Source organism: Balearica regulorum, chromosome 4, assembly GCF_011004875.1.
Source record: "Balearica regulorum gibbericeps isolate bBalReg1 chromosome 4, bBalReg1.pri, whole genome shotgun sequence".
Lineage (NCBI taxonomy): Eukaryota > Metazoa > Chordata > Aves > Gruiformes > Gruidae > Balearica > Balearica regulorum.
The window spans coordinates 29702174-29715331 of record NC_046187.1 but is presented as its reverse complement, the minus strand read 5'-3'; the positions used below and the strand labels follow the sequence as shown (position 1 = coordinate 29715331).

At 42.0% G+C, this 13158-nt stretch overlaps 1 protein-coding gene and 1 long non-coding RNA gene across 5 annotated transcripts in view; one reads left to right on the top strand and one right to left on the bottom strand.

Moving 5' to 3' along the window:
* Positions 1-13158, bottom strand: part of LOC142601713 (uncharacterized) — a 446015-nt gene that overhangs the window by 111160 nt on the left and 321697 nt on the right. The window lies entirely within an intron of this gene.
* BMPR1B (bone morphogenetic protein receptor type 1B) overlaps positions 1-13158 on the top strand; it is a 264618-nt gene that overhangs the window by 235023 nt on the left and 16437 nt on the right. For 3 of the 4 annotated variants that reach the window (XM_075751583.1, XM_075751584.1, XM_075751585.1), the window contains 3 exons: positions 4949-5051; positions 6029-6131; positions 12323-12419. In XM_075751583.1, coding sequence (XP_075607698.1) covers positions 4949-5051; positions 6029-6131; positions 12323-12419 — 303 coding nt within the window. Of the gene's footprint in view, positions 1-4112; positions 5052-6028; positions 6132-12322; positions 12420-13158 lie in introns of those variants that run through there. The other variant, XM_075751582.1, reaches the window with a different exon arrangement.

Below are 13158 nucleotides of genomic sequence, written 5' to 3'. Positions count from 1 at the left end.
CTCTCAGATTTTTTAGTGTGTGGGAGTACTTTTGAGTTACTGTGCAGAAATACCTAAGGCTTCCCTTGTATATTGAATTTACTTATACCCCAAAAAATTCCAAAACAGCAAATATTGATGCTAAGTCTGTCCTAGCATTAAAGAAGCTACATCATACAAATTCAACTGTGGTGTAATCTTAAGGTCAAATAGAAGAAAACATTTGGTCTGTGTTTAAATTTTGGAGACAAAATAAAAGAATAAAAGAAAAAGAGAAGAGGAAAAGAGGAAGATGAGTAACTTTATTTTGACTATTTGCTTCTTGATATCTGTCACATCTACTGAGATGGATTTTACACGTAAGTGAAAGGTGCTAAAGAGTCCTGCTGAAAATGCAGAGGTACCCGTGCTTGGTGCTATTACCATACCCCAAGTTGTGCTGCCGGGTCTATAGCAGATGATCAGAGAGCTGGAGCACCTCTCCTGTGAAGACAGGCAGAGAGAGTTGGGGTTGTTCAGCCTGGAGAAGAGAAGGCTCCGGGGAGACCTTACAGCAGCCTTCCAGTACCTAAAGGGGGCTACAGGAAAGCTGGAGAGGGGCTGTTTACAAGGGCATGGAGTGATAGGACAAGGGGTAACGGCCTTAAGCTGAAGGAGGGTAGATTCAGGTTAGGTATTAGGAAGAAATTCTTCACTCTGAGGGTGGTGAGGCACTGGAACAGGTTGCCCAGAGAAGTTGTGGATGCCCCATCCCTGGAAGTGTTCAAGGCCAGGTTGGATGGGGCTTTGGGCAACCTGGTCTAGTGGAGGGCATCCCTGCCCGTGGCAGGGGGGGTTGGAATTATATGGTCTTTAAGATCCCTTCCAACCCAAACCTATGGTTCTGTGATTCTATTACAGACCTGTCAAAACTCATATACTCAGCATGAAGCCTGGACAGTTTCTAGGGTTCTCCCTCATAGATTGGCATTGCGACTTGTTTTCTGCATTGTGACCCCACGTGTCAGGGAGAACTCTTTGATCCGATTTGTGATTTAGTACAACAATACAAGACGTGTTTGGTGGGCTGGATCATGTCTCAATCCTGGGACACTAGTAGGGGCAAGTAGTATAGAGATAATAATTATTGATAGACTTATATATGATACATAAAAAGATGCTCTGCAAGGATACATTGGGTACCATCCTTTCTCTCTGTATGTAGGGTCATCGTTGAGTACCCAGAGAGCCAAATGGTACCATAAACAGCAGAGCATGCATGGTGGGACCAGCATCACCATCTCGGAGACTAGCACGGCCGGAAACTTTGGCCTGCTGTTACTTGGCTTTGTTACACCTGTTTGTCTCTCCTTGCTTTCAGAGTAGATGTGCAAACATCTGAAGGTGCATCTCGCTCAACAACGGTGTAATGCTCTTCTCACTTGGTTTCATGTTACTTCCCTGATGCACAGTCACTAACTATATTATTTTTTTCTGGAAAATTAGCCTGTGTTGAACACATTTACAGAGGCTCTTTGTTCATGGACGGTGTCCAAACCAGTGTTTTGCTAAATGTGGCCTTCATCATCTTCCTTAAGTGACGGATGTGACAAAATACGTGAATTAAATGCAAATTGGGAGTAAGCCAATTTCCGAATTAGATTATTTCAGCCAGTCTTCACAGAAGAACATGAACTTCCCAGTTTCTGTAGATAATATAATCTAACATTTTTCGATAATTTTTAAAAACAGTGCAGAAACTTTTCATGTTGGCTCTGGATGGAAATGAAAAGATGCTGTAGCTCTTTCTGATACCAAAACCAGTATAAAGAGGAGAAGTGGACAAAAATAATAATACTTATATGGACTCAATTTCAAATAAAATGAAAGATAAGGAATCTTTTCATCAAGTTATTTAACCCATCTGTTTGTGATAGGCACTGAACAAGGGAAGGACATTGCTCTTCCAAGTTATATATTGCCATCCCTGGCTGCATCACACACACACAGAGCAGGAAGGGAAATCTTCAGCAGTCAAGTTTTGGTAGCTGAGGTATCGCATCTTCTGTGAGAAATGGCTGTTGGCCAATGAGGACATCTGTGTGAGCAGCTGCAAAGCTGTTGGCCTCGGTTCCTCCCTTCTGACATTTAATAAAGGTCTCAGTTAAGATCACCTCTTTCTTTCTGGTAATCTGTAATTGTAGCAGCACCTTCTACATCAGTGTCTGTCAGTGTTTCCGCTATTAACTCCCTCTATTTTCCTGGTATTTGACTTGGCTGTAAAAATTCACTCTTGGCAACTATGTGACATACCAAATCTGTGCTATTAGTGATCACATCCAAAATGTATTTAATCACTCTCCTGCACCATACTGTAATAAGATGATATTTTAGTGGAGGAGGTTAGTGGATGTGTACCTGGATGTATTCACTAACATCAGGTCGAATTCCTTCTTTACACACCATTCACAGAATCAAATTACACAGAATTCCAATTACAAATCACACAGAATTCAAATTATGGGGTTTAGGAAAATAATAATTCTATACTACACATTTTTGCTAGGAAGTAGAGAATAGGTTTTTTGGTATTGCTTTACATGTATCAGTGAGGAACAGATGTTTCTATTATTTGTGCAGTCACCAAGATAAACATAGAACTGGAGATGATGCAGACTTAACTGAATTGTTTCTGACTTGTTTTACAATAGTGAGAACAGTTTCATTTCTGCCATAGGAAAGTATGAGGTAGGGTGATCAATAAAACAGCAGGGGTATGCCCTGCCCTTTACTTGCAGCCTGCGGTCCTTCTGACGTCTTGTGAACCAGAAGAGGTTGGGGGCTGGGGGGGGAGCAGGTAAGAGATACTTTTTTCTTTTTGGAAGAGTCACTTCTACCTCTCACCCAAACACCTGAAAAAAAATTCAGTGAGATAATGAGTTCTTATATTGCATTAAAACTTTTTGGTTTATTTTTTTCATAGAGGAAGAAACAACATTTATTCTGCTCAACATTGCTATTTTTAATTGCCTCACACTTTTCCTTCATTACTCTGTCTGTAGAGAACGTGATTTATCCTTATTATTGTAACTTTATAACTTCTCTGTTTTGCACTATCCAATCTAATTTTGTTTGTGTTTTTAAATTTGGAGTAAAATTTTCAGAGGGACTAAAGTGCTTGAGGAGCCTAAATTTAATTTTCAGAAATGAGCTAAGAATCAGAGTCCCATGGCAAGTCAGAAGAAAATGAACTAAAACTGCTGACTTTCCTGCTTCTTTTTTCTCTTCTGCAAACAATTTGACTTTTCCTTCCCCTGCTTTCCTTTGGTGAACTGTGCGTTTTGTGTTTTGCTGGGGACTATTAGCTGTGGAGTTCATTTTTGTGTTTCACTTGATTGCAATTTATTGTTTTGTTGCTCTGTCCCCTGGGTTAAACTTACTCATTACTTTGAATCAAAGGCACCATGCAAACAAATAAAATCTAATCTAATATAATATTGTACTCTAATGGATTCCTTATAGTCTCTCTTCTTGGCAGTCCTATTGTTCCTATCTTTTTAAGCTTAAGCAATGAAATCAAGGTGGTTGTTGCCCAGAAGGGTTGCTGTCTCCTTTGCCTTGCTCGTATGCACAACGTCAAAGAAGGGTAGAAGTCATCGCTCGCTTCTCTGAGAAAGTAATTTGTAATGTGCAACTGGTTACTTTTCAAATCCAGAAGTCAATAACCCGTGATAGATTATTATTTGAAGTAATAAGCTTACTGTGGCTAGACCCTGCAACACTAATGTAAAAATATGCCACAGCAAATGTTTGACATGATCCTATCCAGCATCTCTCTGTCGTGTAGCTAATACAAATTGCGTTTATCTCTTCTATGTGTAACTGTGCCTCTCGTTTCCTACATCTTCATTGCCTTTGCCGTTGTTGCTCTGTTAGACTCTCCTTTCATTCAAGTAAGGAGCAAATCATCTGAAATTTTGCTGTGTTTAAATTTTCTAATCCTTTTTTCTTTTTATTTCCTTGTTTTAACTGAGTTTGTTTCTTCTCTTCTGAAAAATACTCATTGCACATAATAACCAGTGTTATTTTCCTGGGGAAATAACAGAATTTTATTTTTTTATGTGACTTAAATGTCTTCTATTAAAGAGGTTTTTTCTTTGTTCTTGGATCCTCTTCCTGCAAATCAGTCAATTTGTGTTTCTTACACACATTACGTATCTCCCTCAGAGCGCTCAGAAATTCATGTACAGCAGTCTCAGTAAAATGCAGCCAACCTTTTCGTGCCCTCCTCCCCCTCTTTCCATAGCATTCAGGCATTTGACCTTCATCAAGGAAGGACATTTATCACCAGCACCATCTAACCATCTGTTAGTATACTTGTCCTCCCTGGTGCACGTTCTCGTAAATGGAAGCATTATGGATCACTTTAGGCTTATAACCCAAGTAAACAGTTAGGAAGGGTGTTGATGATAACTCAAGGACTCATACGCAGGAGTGCTGCAGTTCGTGATATGGTTAAAACAGGATTCACAAATCACTCTTAATAATATTTTATGTTTAGTATCTCAAAAATGTTTCTTTCTTCAGGTCCCCACCATGGTGCAAATACCCATGCCTTGTTCCCACGCACGAGGCAGACCTGCTGTAGTGTTGATGTTTGCAATTACATAGGTCTCCAAAGTCTTTACACACTAATGACCATAGGCAGAGAATTGAGATGTTTGTCAGTGGGCTTTATAGCTGTGAAATGTTGGAAAGGTAAGTGTGTCAGCTCCAAGGCAGAGCCTCCTTTGTGTGTGCAAGAGCTGGTCCCAGCGCTGTCGGCTGTTGGACTGCTCTGCGAGGCATTGCTTTGGGTCTTCCAGCCTGCCTTAGTACATCAGTTTGTTAATGGCAGGTTTGCCTTGGAAGGGACAAAGTTTAAGACTGTATTCACCAGCATATTTTTCACTTCACATCCTTTTCCTGATTCATCCTTTCCAATCCTCAGCACTGATGGCTACTGCTTTACCATAATAGAAGAAGATGAGTCTGGTGGACATTTAGTCACCAAGGGATGTCTTGGATTAGAGGGCTCGGACTTCCAGTGTCGGGTAAGAAAGCATTTGCTGCCTGAGCTTTTTGATAGCTTTTTTTTGGGCTTTTTGACAGCTTTCAACTGAAGTGCAGTCAACAGATGTTACTATGTCCATGTTTTTCACTTTGGTTCATTTGGCAGGTAGTTGTTCCACGTTGATTGCTCAGAGGAGTGCATTTGTAGCCCCAAATGGTGATATTATAGCTGCTTCTAACGATAACTTAAGTTTTTAGTTTTGGCACAGCTGTTACTAGTAACACTCCTGCTCAGAGGAAGTTTGAATTTAGAGAAACGCAATCTAATTCTTTAAGTCTTCATGGTAGCTAAATTAGTTAGGATGTTACTTGATGGTTCGGAGCGACCTTTATGTCTTACGTGCAGTTGCACTTTGGTTTTGGATTTCTGATGCCAGAAATTCCCTTCACGTCCAGTGCTCACCTGATGGGAGAGCAAATCTGGCTACAGGAATGGAAGGGGTATGGGCAGTGGAGTAAGGTGGCTCTAGAGTGTTACCTAACGTTACGTTAACCTTAAATGATTTTACATGAGTACAGGAATGGTCTAACCATCAAGGTCCGTGGGACGTATTTTACCCAGCTTCCTATCAGAGCAGAAGCAGCAGCTAAATTAGTCCACACAGCAATTCCTGTATGATTCTAGCTAAACTGAATACCCACATGAACTTATTTTTGTCTAACTGATGGACATATGTGACTTTCACGGTTCTGTCTTGCACCACTAGAGTCAATCAGTCCCTTCTGTAGCACTGGGGCACCAACAGAAATACGTTAGGGGTGAATTCATCTCTTAATTATCTAGACGAAATGTTGCTGGATACACTTGGTGGCAGAAATCCTCACTCCACACATCCCAGAAATCTGTAACAGACTGCAGTCCAGCTAACAAGCACATCTTTCTCTAAAGTGCCAGAATGACTTTGTGTCTTTACAACACAGATAATTACTTAGCATTCTATCAAATTGTTTCTTGCAGGACACTCCTATTCCACACCAAAGAAGATCTATTGAATGTTGCACAGGCCAAGATTACTGTAACAAACACCTTCACCCTACACTGCCACCACTGAAAAATCGAGGTAAGGGGAAGCAAATCCAGTCCCAAACTGATCTTTTCCTGCTGCTGCTCTTTGCACCTCAGGAAGAAACAAAGTGAAAACCACAGCACCTCCTTCCAACTGCATGCGATAGGAGAGCTAAACTGCGTTAAACAGTGTCGCTGAATTCCTTTAGTTCACACAGAGAACGGTGTCTTGACCCGCGGTTGCTGATACTTACTCATGTTGCGTACATGCAGTGAGCACCCGATGCATTAGTCTCGTGCGATACTGTCCTAGCACAGACCTGCTGGCTGTCAGCAATCATCCCAAAGACTTAGGTTAGTCATGGCAGAGGATGCCCCTTGCTGTGTATGTTTTTAGCCTGATGATAAATTGAATCCTCCTTCTAGTCCCTGCAATATGCATTACTGTTGTTCATAACTCCACACACATCTGGGACCTGATCTCCAGTGGTTAATCAGTCAGTTCAAGTTGACTGAAGTCCATTAAGCTTTTCTTATTTAAAGGACCTGATAATCCAGCACTAGGACAATAACTAGTCACTAAAGCAGATTTTCTACTTGAAAAATGTAGCTGAAAATAGAATGTAGATTCGGAACTCATGCACTGATTTTTTTAATTTGCTATTTGAGAACAAATGGACCTGTATTAGCTCAGCAGATTCTGGGGCAAGGTTTTAGCTTTTTTGTTTGTTTGTTTAAACATGACTTTCTGAAAGCTGGTGAAACTATTTTGGCTGGATGTCGCAGAACACGTTTTATAAAAATGTATTCCTAAGTAAGTGTAAATTCATCCATGATAAACTCTTGAGATTGGCGGCAACGGCCAAGATCTGTGGGGGTCAGCATGGAGTTTAGTCTGCAAGAGTCAGTTCAAGGTTGCAGGAGAATTAGTAATTGTGGCGTTCTGAGTTGATAAATCCCAATCAGTGTGCAGATGCACTCTTAATTACGCAAACAGCAGACACTTACACGAATGCACGCTCAGAGAAAGCCTGCATTCATGTAAGCTGTTCCCTTCACGCCTATGAAATTCCGCACAGATGGGCTGCAGAATCAGGCCTATGGAGAGTAGTATGTAAATATTTCAATGTTTACTAGCAAGCCATTAAGTCAGCGAAACCTCATAAAATTTTGACTTCCAACATAAGAGTTATATACTACTTTGTTGTTTTTTTTCGTTTTAAAAAGTTCTTTGGACTGAGAGAGAAGCTCCAAAAGGAAGTCAATATTTGTTCACACTTACTTAGTATATCAATAAATACCATTTCAGTTTGGAAAATGCTGCCATGATTTCTTCTTGCTGCTGAGTTTATTCTATGTAAAAACTACTTAAAAATACTGAGCCAATGCCTAACACTAGACATCTGCCATATTAAGATTTTAGTTATCTGGCAATACTATCTGCTGCTTATATAGTAAGTAATAAAACTAGCTTTTGGTAGTGGCAGAAGTTGTTTGGATCAGTGTTGGTTTTCTCTGTATGTATATGGGGGAAATAAAGCATTACTTGGGCACTGTGGTGGCAGACCCATTAAATAGCAGAGAGAATATTTGTTGAAAGAAAAATTTCATAGAGTTGGAACAGGATTCTAGCTGCTCTGTGTTGCAAAGCTGTCTATTTTAGCATGACAAACAAAAGGCGATGTGTTCACTCAACATATTCTGAAGACTTTTGTTTGAAATAAGCTCTCACACTACCAGTATCCTGGTAGTACATTGTGGAAATCTATTTCAGGAGCTGCTTCATTAAATGTGGCTGGATAGGGCTGAAGTCAGCACCCTTATTAAAGCCTTAAGTAAATATGTCATCCTTGGTGCCAGGCCTGTTTTAATTTGTCGTTGCTGCATCCTAGTATGAAAGCTCAGAGAAAAGCTGTAGTTTGAACTGTAGATCTTCACTGCAACCAGGTACAAATACTGTGTACAAATACACACTAGTGCCAATGCCCACTACTATGGTTGTCATTGTTGTTTCTATTGGAAATGTTCAGTTTAGGCTGTGATTGACTGAATACTGTTAGAATTGTATATCTAATTTAACATAAACTGTAAGTACAAAGAAAGAGAAGATGAAATGAAAAACAAACTTCTAGGAACAGCCTCCTGACCTCCAGGATTCCATGAAATATATGTATGTTCCTCAGCGTTTATAAAGCAAACAGAAATTTGGCTTCTGAAGAACTTACATCTACGGTCATATCTCATGGGAAATGGGGTCTAAGGGGAGCGTCCAGCTGCAGGTCAGAGGTTGTGGAACTGCAAATTAACCTATGCACCAAGGTAACATCTACAAAGGCAAGCGACTTGCGTTCTCAAAGTGCTTTTCCAGACCTGGCATGTGCTGGAAAGTGAGTTTTACACCCTCTGCATGAAAAGAAAGGAGGACCACATACATGAAAGTGGGAGCTAGAAGAATTAACACTGGTCAAAGCAAGGCTTATTAAGAAAGATGGAAGACACACCAGCTCAGCCTACGTTTTGAGCTCATCTCGGTACAGAACTAGCAGGATAAAATACCCCAGAGAAACCATGAAGTCTTCGTCCCAGCTGTACATCTGTCTTATTAAGGAAATGAGAGTCATAATTGAGTCTGATACAACACCTCTGCTTTAAACAATAAAAGATATTCCTGGAAATCTCAGCATAAGCGCAGGCTGAGACTAGTCGAAAGGAGAAATATGTCTTTACTGATTTAGAGCCTATATAAGCAGAAGTGGTGGTGCCACCGTGTCTGGCTCCCTGCCTGTAGAGCTAGTGATGAATGGGCAAGGGAACGATTGGAGGAATGATGGGGTTTGATGTGTGCACACAGTCTCCACGCCTCAGATTTCACTGCAGTTTTTACTCGGATAACCGTAACGTTGTGAACTGGAGGGACCTGGGGAGGGAGGAGAACCTCCTCTCCCTTTGATATGCTGACTTCTCCCTTGAACCTGCTGGGTGGCATTTTCAATGCACTCCTCAGCACGGTCCTGCAGATGGCAAAGTGAGGGGAACGAGTGGTGGAGGAGGGGGAGATCCCAGGAAGATAACCGAGAAGCAGCTCGGTACCACCAAAGACCCTCCTTTAGTTGCTGTCTCTCCCTTTCTGTGCTGCTAACTGCTGACACCTGTGCCCACCGCTGTTTTCGTACAACATAAAACTTAACGTGCCGTTTGCTGGGCTTCGCTATTATCAGCCAGCTGAGGTATGTGAGGAAGCTTCCCAAACCTACCGCGTGTTTGTTCCACGCTTCCCGCCACCTCGCTCCTGGTAATCGCTCACTGCTGCCTTCGTGGAAGCTACTGCTTATTCTCATAACCCTGCTGCTTGGCATGTTGCAGTTGCCAAGTAACATAACACTGAAAAGCACAACGCTGGACTTCTTAAGACTATCTCCATCACAAAAAATGCTGCTGACTGGTACCCACCACAGTCTTCACTGCGGAGCCCACCAGCCGGTGATTAAGTGGACTCACAGCTGAGCTGCCCCATCCCTCTGCCTGGCTGAGGAGGTGCTGAAAACGGTGCAGGGAAAGGGAGGTTTGTCCTGCTCCTCCGTGGGAACAGCATGGGCTGTAGGAGGAGAGTTGGTCTCTAGCAGCACCAGCCTGGCTCAGTTCAGCAGAACAAACAGACATTGCTGGTGCAAGAATGGGGGCATGCTTTTAATCTTGTGTTGTCCACGCGCCAGCGGGTTTATGAAGTCCTCAAGCGAGCGAGCAAATGAAATTCTGCCAAAATGTTTTGAAAACGCAGGAAGTATTTGAAAGGTGAGACAGTATCTCACTTATCGTCAGTATTGCCTCTCATCATATGTAGCCAAATAAATATAAAGACATATGGAAGTTATTCTCCTCTCCTGTGAGAGCCAGTTGCATGCCCATGCTGTGCGTAGTGAACCGCTACTAAAGCTATGTTAGCTGACGCTGCCAGCACATGGGACATCGCCTGCTGCAAGAGCGTAAGCACCGGTGCTGCTGCAGTCTGCGTCAGCTGCTCCCAGCACGGAGATCGAGATATGTTCCTTTATGTCTTGCATGCTTTCCTTGCACTTGCTTCACATAACTGCGTCTGGGTAACCAAAAAATTTTGGAGTGTTGAAGTCTGAAGTTTGTTTGAGAGCTACACAGCGCTTCCAAAATGCCTTCTGGCCTCTGGGAAAATCGAACTGTTTATTTACTTTCCTGAATGGGAGAAGCCTGTTAGAAACATAGAGCACAGGGTTTGGATCATTTGAAATGATGGGAATTTGAATGAGATTTCAGCATCTTTCTCATCCCTCTCCCAAATGTACGTGCTCAGACACACGCAGGCAGCATGAACAGCGGGTGCTTTACAAGCCCTGGTAGCGCAGCACTTGGTGTCTGTGTAAACGCGCAGACTTCCACGGCTCTGCTCTCTGGCAGACACAAGTACGAGCAAGGTCTGAGTTGCTCCCTCTGCATCTGACATCAGTGTTCATGACTGCTAAGCACACAAGCCCAACTTCCATTGTAGCTTATTCTGTGAAGTGGGGAAACCCTTGCTGCGAACAGGTACCCAGGTTTCTCCCAAGTATAAAAATCCCACTGTATGGTCTGCGTGCTCTGTTCATCCTCTTCCTCAGCTGACGGTCTGCGACATCTTAACCTGTTACAAACCACGCATTTTAGAGGGAAATTGCTGGCTGACACAGACTGCTTACAAAGCATGACCTAGAGCCCTTAGCCCTGCCGAGCGGCCGTCGCCTTTGCGAGAGCGAGAGAGAGAGGTCTGGATTCCCCCGTGGGCTCTCAGTTTCGGCTCGCAGCCCACTTGGAGTGGCAGCCCAGGTCGAAATCTGCGGCAGGGAGAATGGTGTGTTCCTGATAGACGTCGGTCCCCTTTCAAAGGCATCGGCCGTGCCTTCAATGTTTACGTTGTTAATGCCCCCGGAGCAGGTAATGGCAGGTTAAAACATGGCCAGCGTGATCAAAAGGTGCGTTGGTCAGTAATCTCTGTTTGTAGTGGAAAGGGGAAGGAAAGAAATCGTTTGGGGGCAAAAACAGAAGGAGAAACTGGATCTTTAAAATAAAAGAGCCTGACAGTAAACCAAGAGTCCCTTAGGAATCTCCTTGTCTCATTACCCTTGTAAATCTGAAACGTAATAGCGCCGACCCAGGATGAGTCGATAAGGATAGATTTCTTGTGTTTTACGATGCGTTGGGCGTTAGCGTGAAAGATGCAAGACGGCGAGGCTGGGAGAGCTTCAGGAAACATAGTCCTCATTTGCATTATACCAGATAGCAATTTTTGGGGGGGCAATCTGTGTGTCTGTATGCTGAAATACCGTAATTTTGAGATTTTGGGGAGTGGGGGAGGTTAATAAAGAATAGTGCTTGGTTTCTTTGTGTTTCAGCAGAGGAGCATGCATGAAGGTCAGACTCGCTTGCCTGAGTTGCAAATACACATTTGGAGATTAATAGTACACTTTAAAGGAGAATACGAGTCTCCCTTGCAAAGATTGACTGAAACATTTTAATAGTTTTTATGCAATGGCATTTTATACAAGTTATTTGACACATTTCATTTTCAAAGTGTTTTACAGAATAGCTGTTGGGAAGGATAGTGTTGCCCACCAGCATAGGAAGGACTTGTTGGCAGAACAGGGCTGCCATTGAGCGAATGGAGGAGAAAATTCCTGCTCAGGTGTTTAAAACAGAATCCGAGAGACGGATTATTCTGCAGTGATGGAAATATACTTTCAGGGCCTCTACTGGCCTGCCTTCTTGGGGGCTGGATGGTCCGCTGTGTCTTCCCTCCTAGGATAAATGCAATTATTCTTTTTTTAATATATTAACTGCTTGATAGGATGGTACTTAATAAGAGTGATTTAAGATAGAGGCAGTAATTTTTGTATGTCCTGGCTGATCACTTGGGTTAAGAAACAGACCTACGGGTCTTAATTGAATTTTCATTCAGAGCCAAACAGGGAATTGGAAATCAAGGCGATGTTTTGCCAGAATGAGGGTTGAAAACTCAAGTGGGCTTTTGGAGGTACCGGTTCTGCCCTGGTCAGGGAGGGTCAAAGAGGAAGCACACAAAATGCCTGGGGCATCCCGGGGTATCTTGCACAGGGCTTCAGTAGAAAAGAAAGGAAATGGTCTTGTGCTCGCTGCATTTTTTTAAGGCGTGTGCGTCTTTTGATACTGACATTGTACCACCTCCCTTTCCAAATATTTCACCTTCCTTGTTTTTAACCCCAGACTTTGCTGAAGGAAACATTCACCATAAGGCCCTGCTGATCTCAGTGACTGTTTGCAGTATACTTCTGGTGCTTATCATCATATTCTGCTACTTCAGGTAAATAAGGAATACTTTACCAGCTTGTTAATGTTTCTCCCAACATTTATCTTTTTATATGCTTAGGAATTTGAAAAAAAATAGAAGTGTACCTTAAGGAAAAGAAATGAGAAACTGTAATTTTATGATGAGGAAAAATGTGTATTTTATTCATGCTAGTCACAGGTATACCTGTGTGATGTATTTCATATAGCATCTTCTGCACAACATCCTAAAAAGCCATTCAGGTAGAAGCAGAGATTATTCTTTACTGAGTTTGAGCAAGCCACAGGACAAATTTTATATAGGGTCAATAAACCTATGACTTCTAAGTGTGTTTATGTGATGAAGAACTGATCATAAAAAATAGAAGTATACAGGAATGTAGGTAAATATGTCTAGAATGTTATCATAATCTACATACATTATGTTTAAATAATTTGTCACGTTTTTTAAATAGTCCCAAATCCCGTGACCTTACCTCCTCTGGCTCCTAAAAGACCCACTCCAGTCAGTAAAATAAACCTGGGTATTTATTTGGTCTGTGTTTTAAACATATTTAACTTTCTGAAAGAAAAACATTTGGTTGCTTTGCAAACTTAGACCAGATTGCACAGTCTTTGAGTTTTATACTTAGAGTTTCGATGCTGAAAACAGTTGCTAAAAATAAAATTGAAAATTTTGGGCAGTGAGTCCAGCATATTCCTCAGGGAAGCAGAGGAAGCTGTGAGTCTAGAAATGAAGCAAACATGGAGGACAA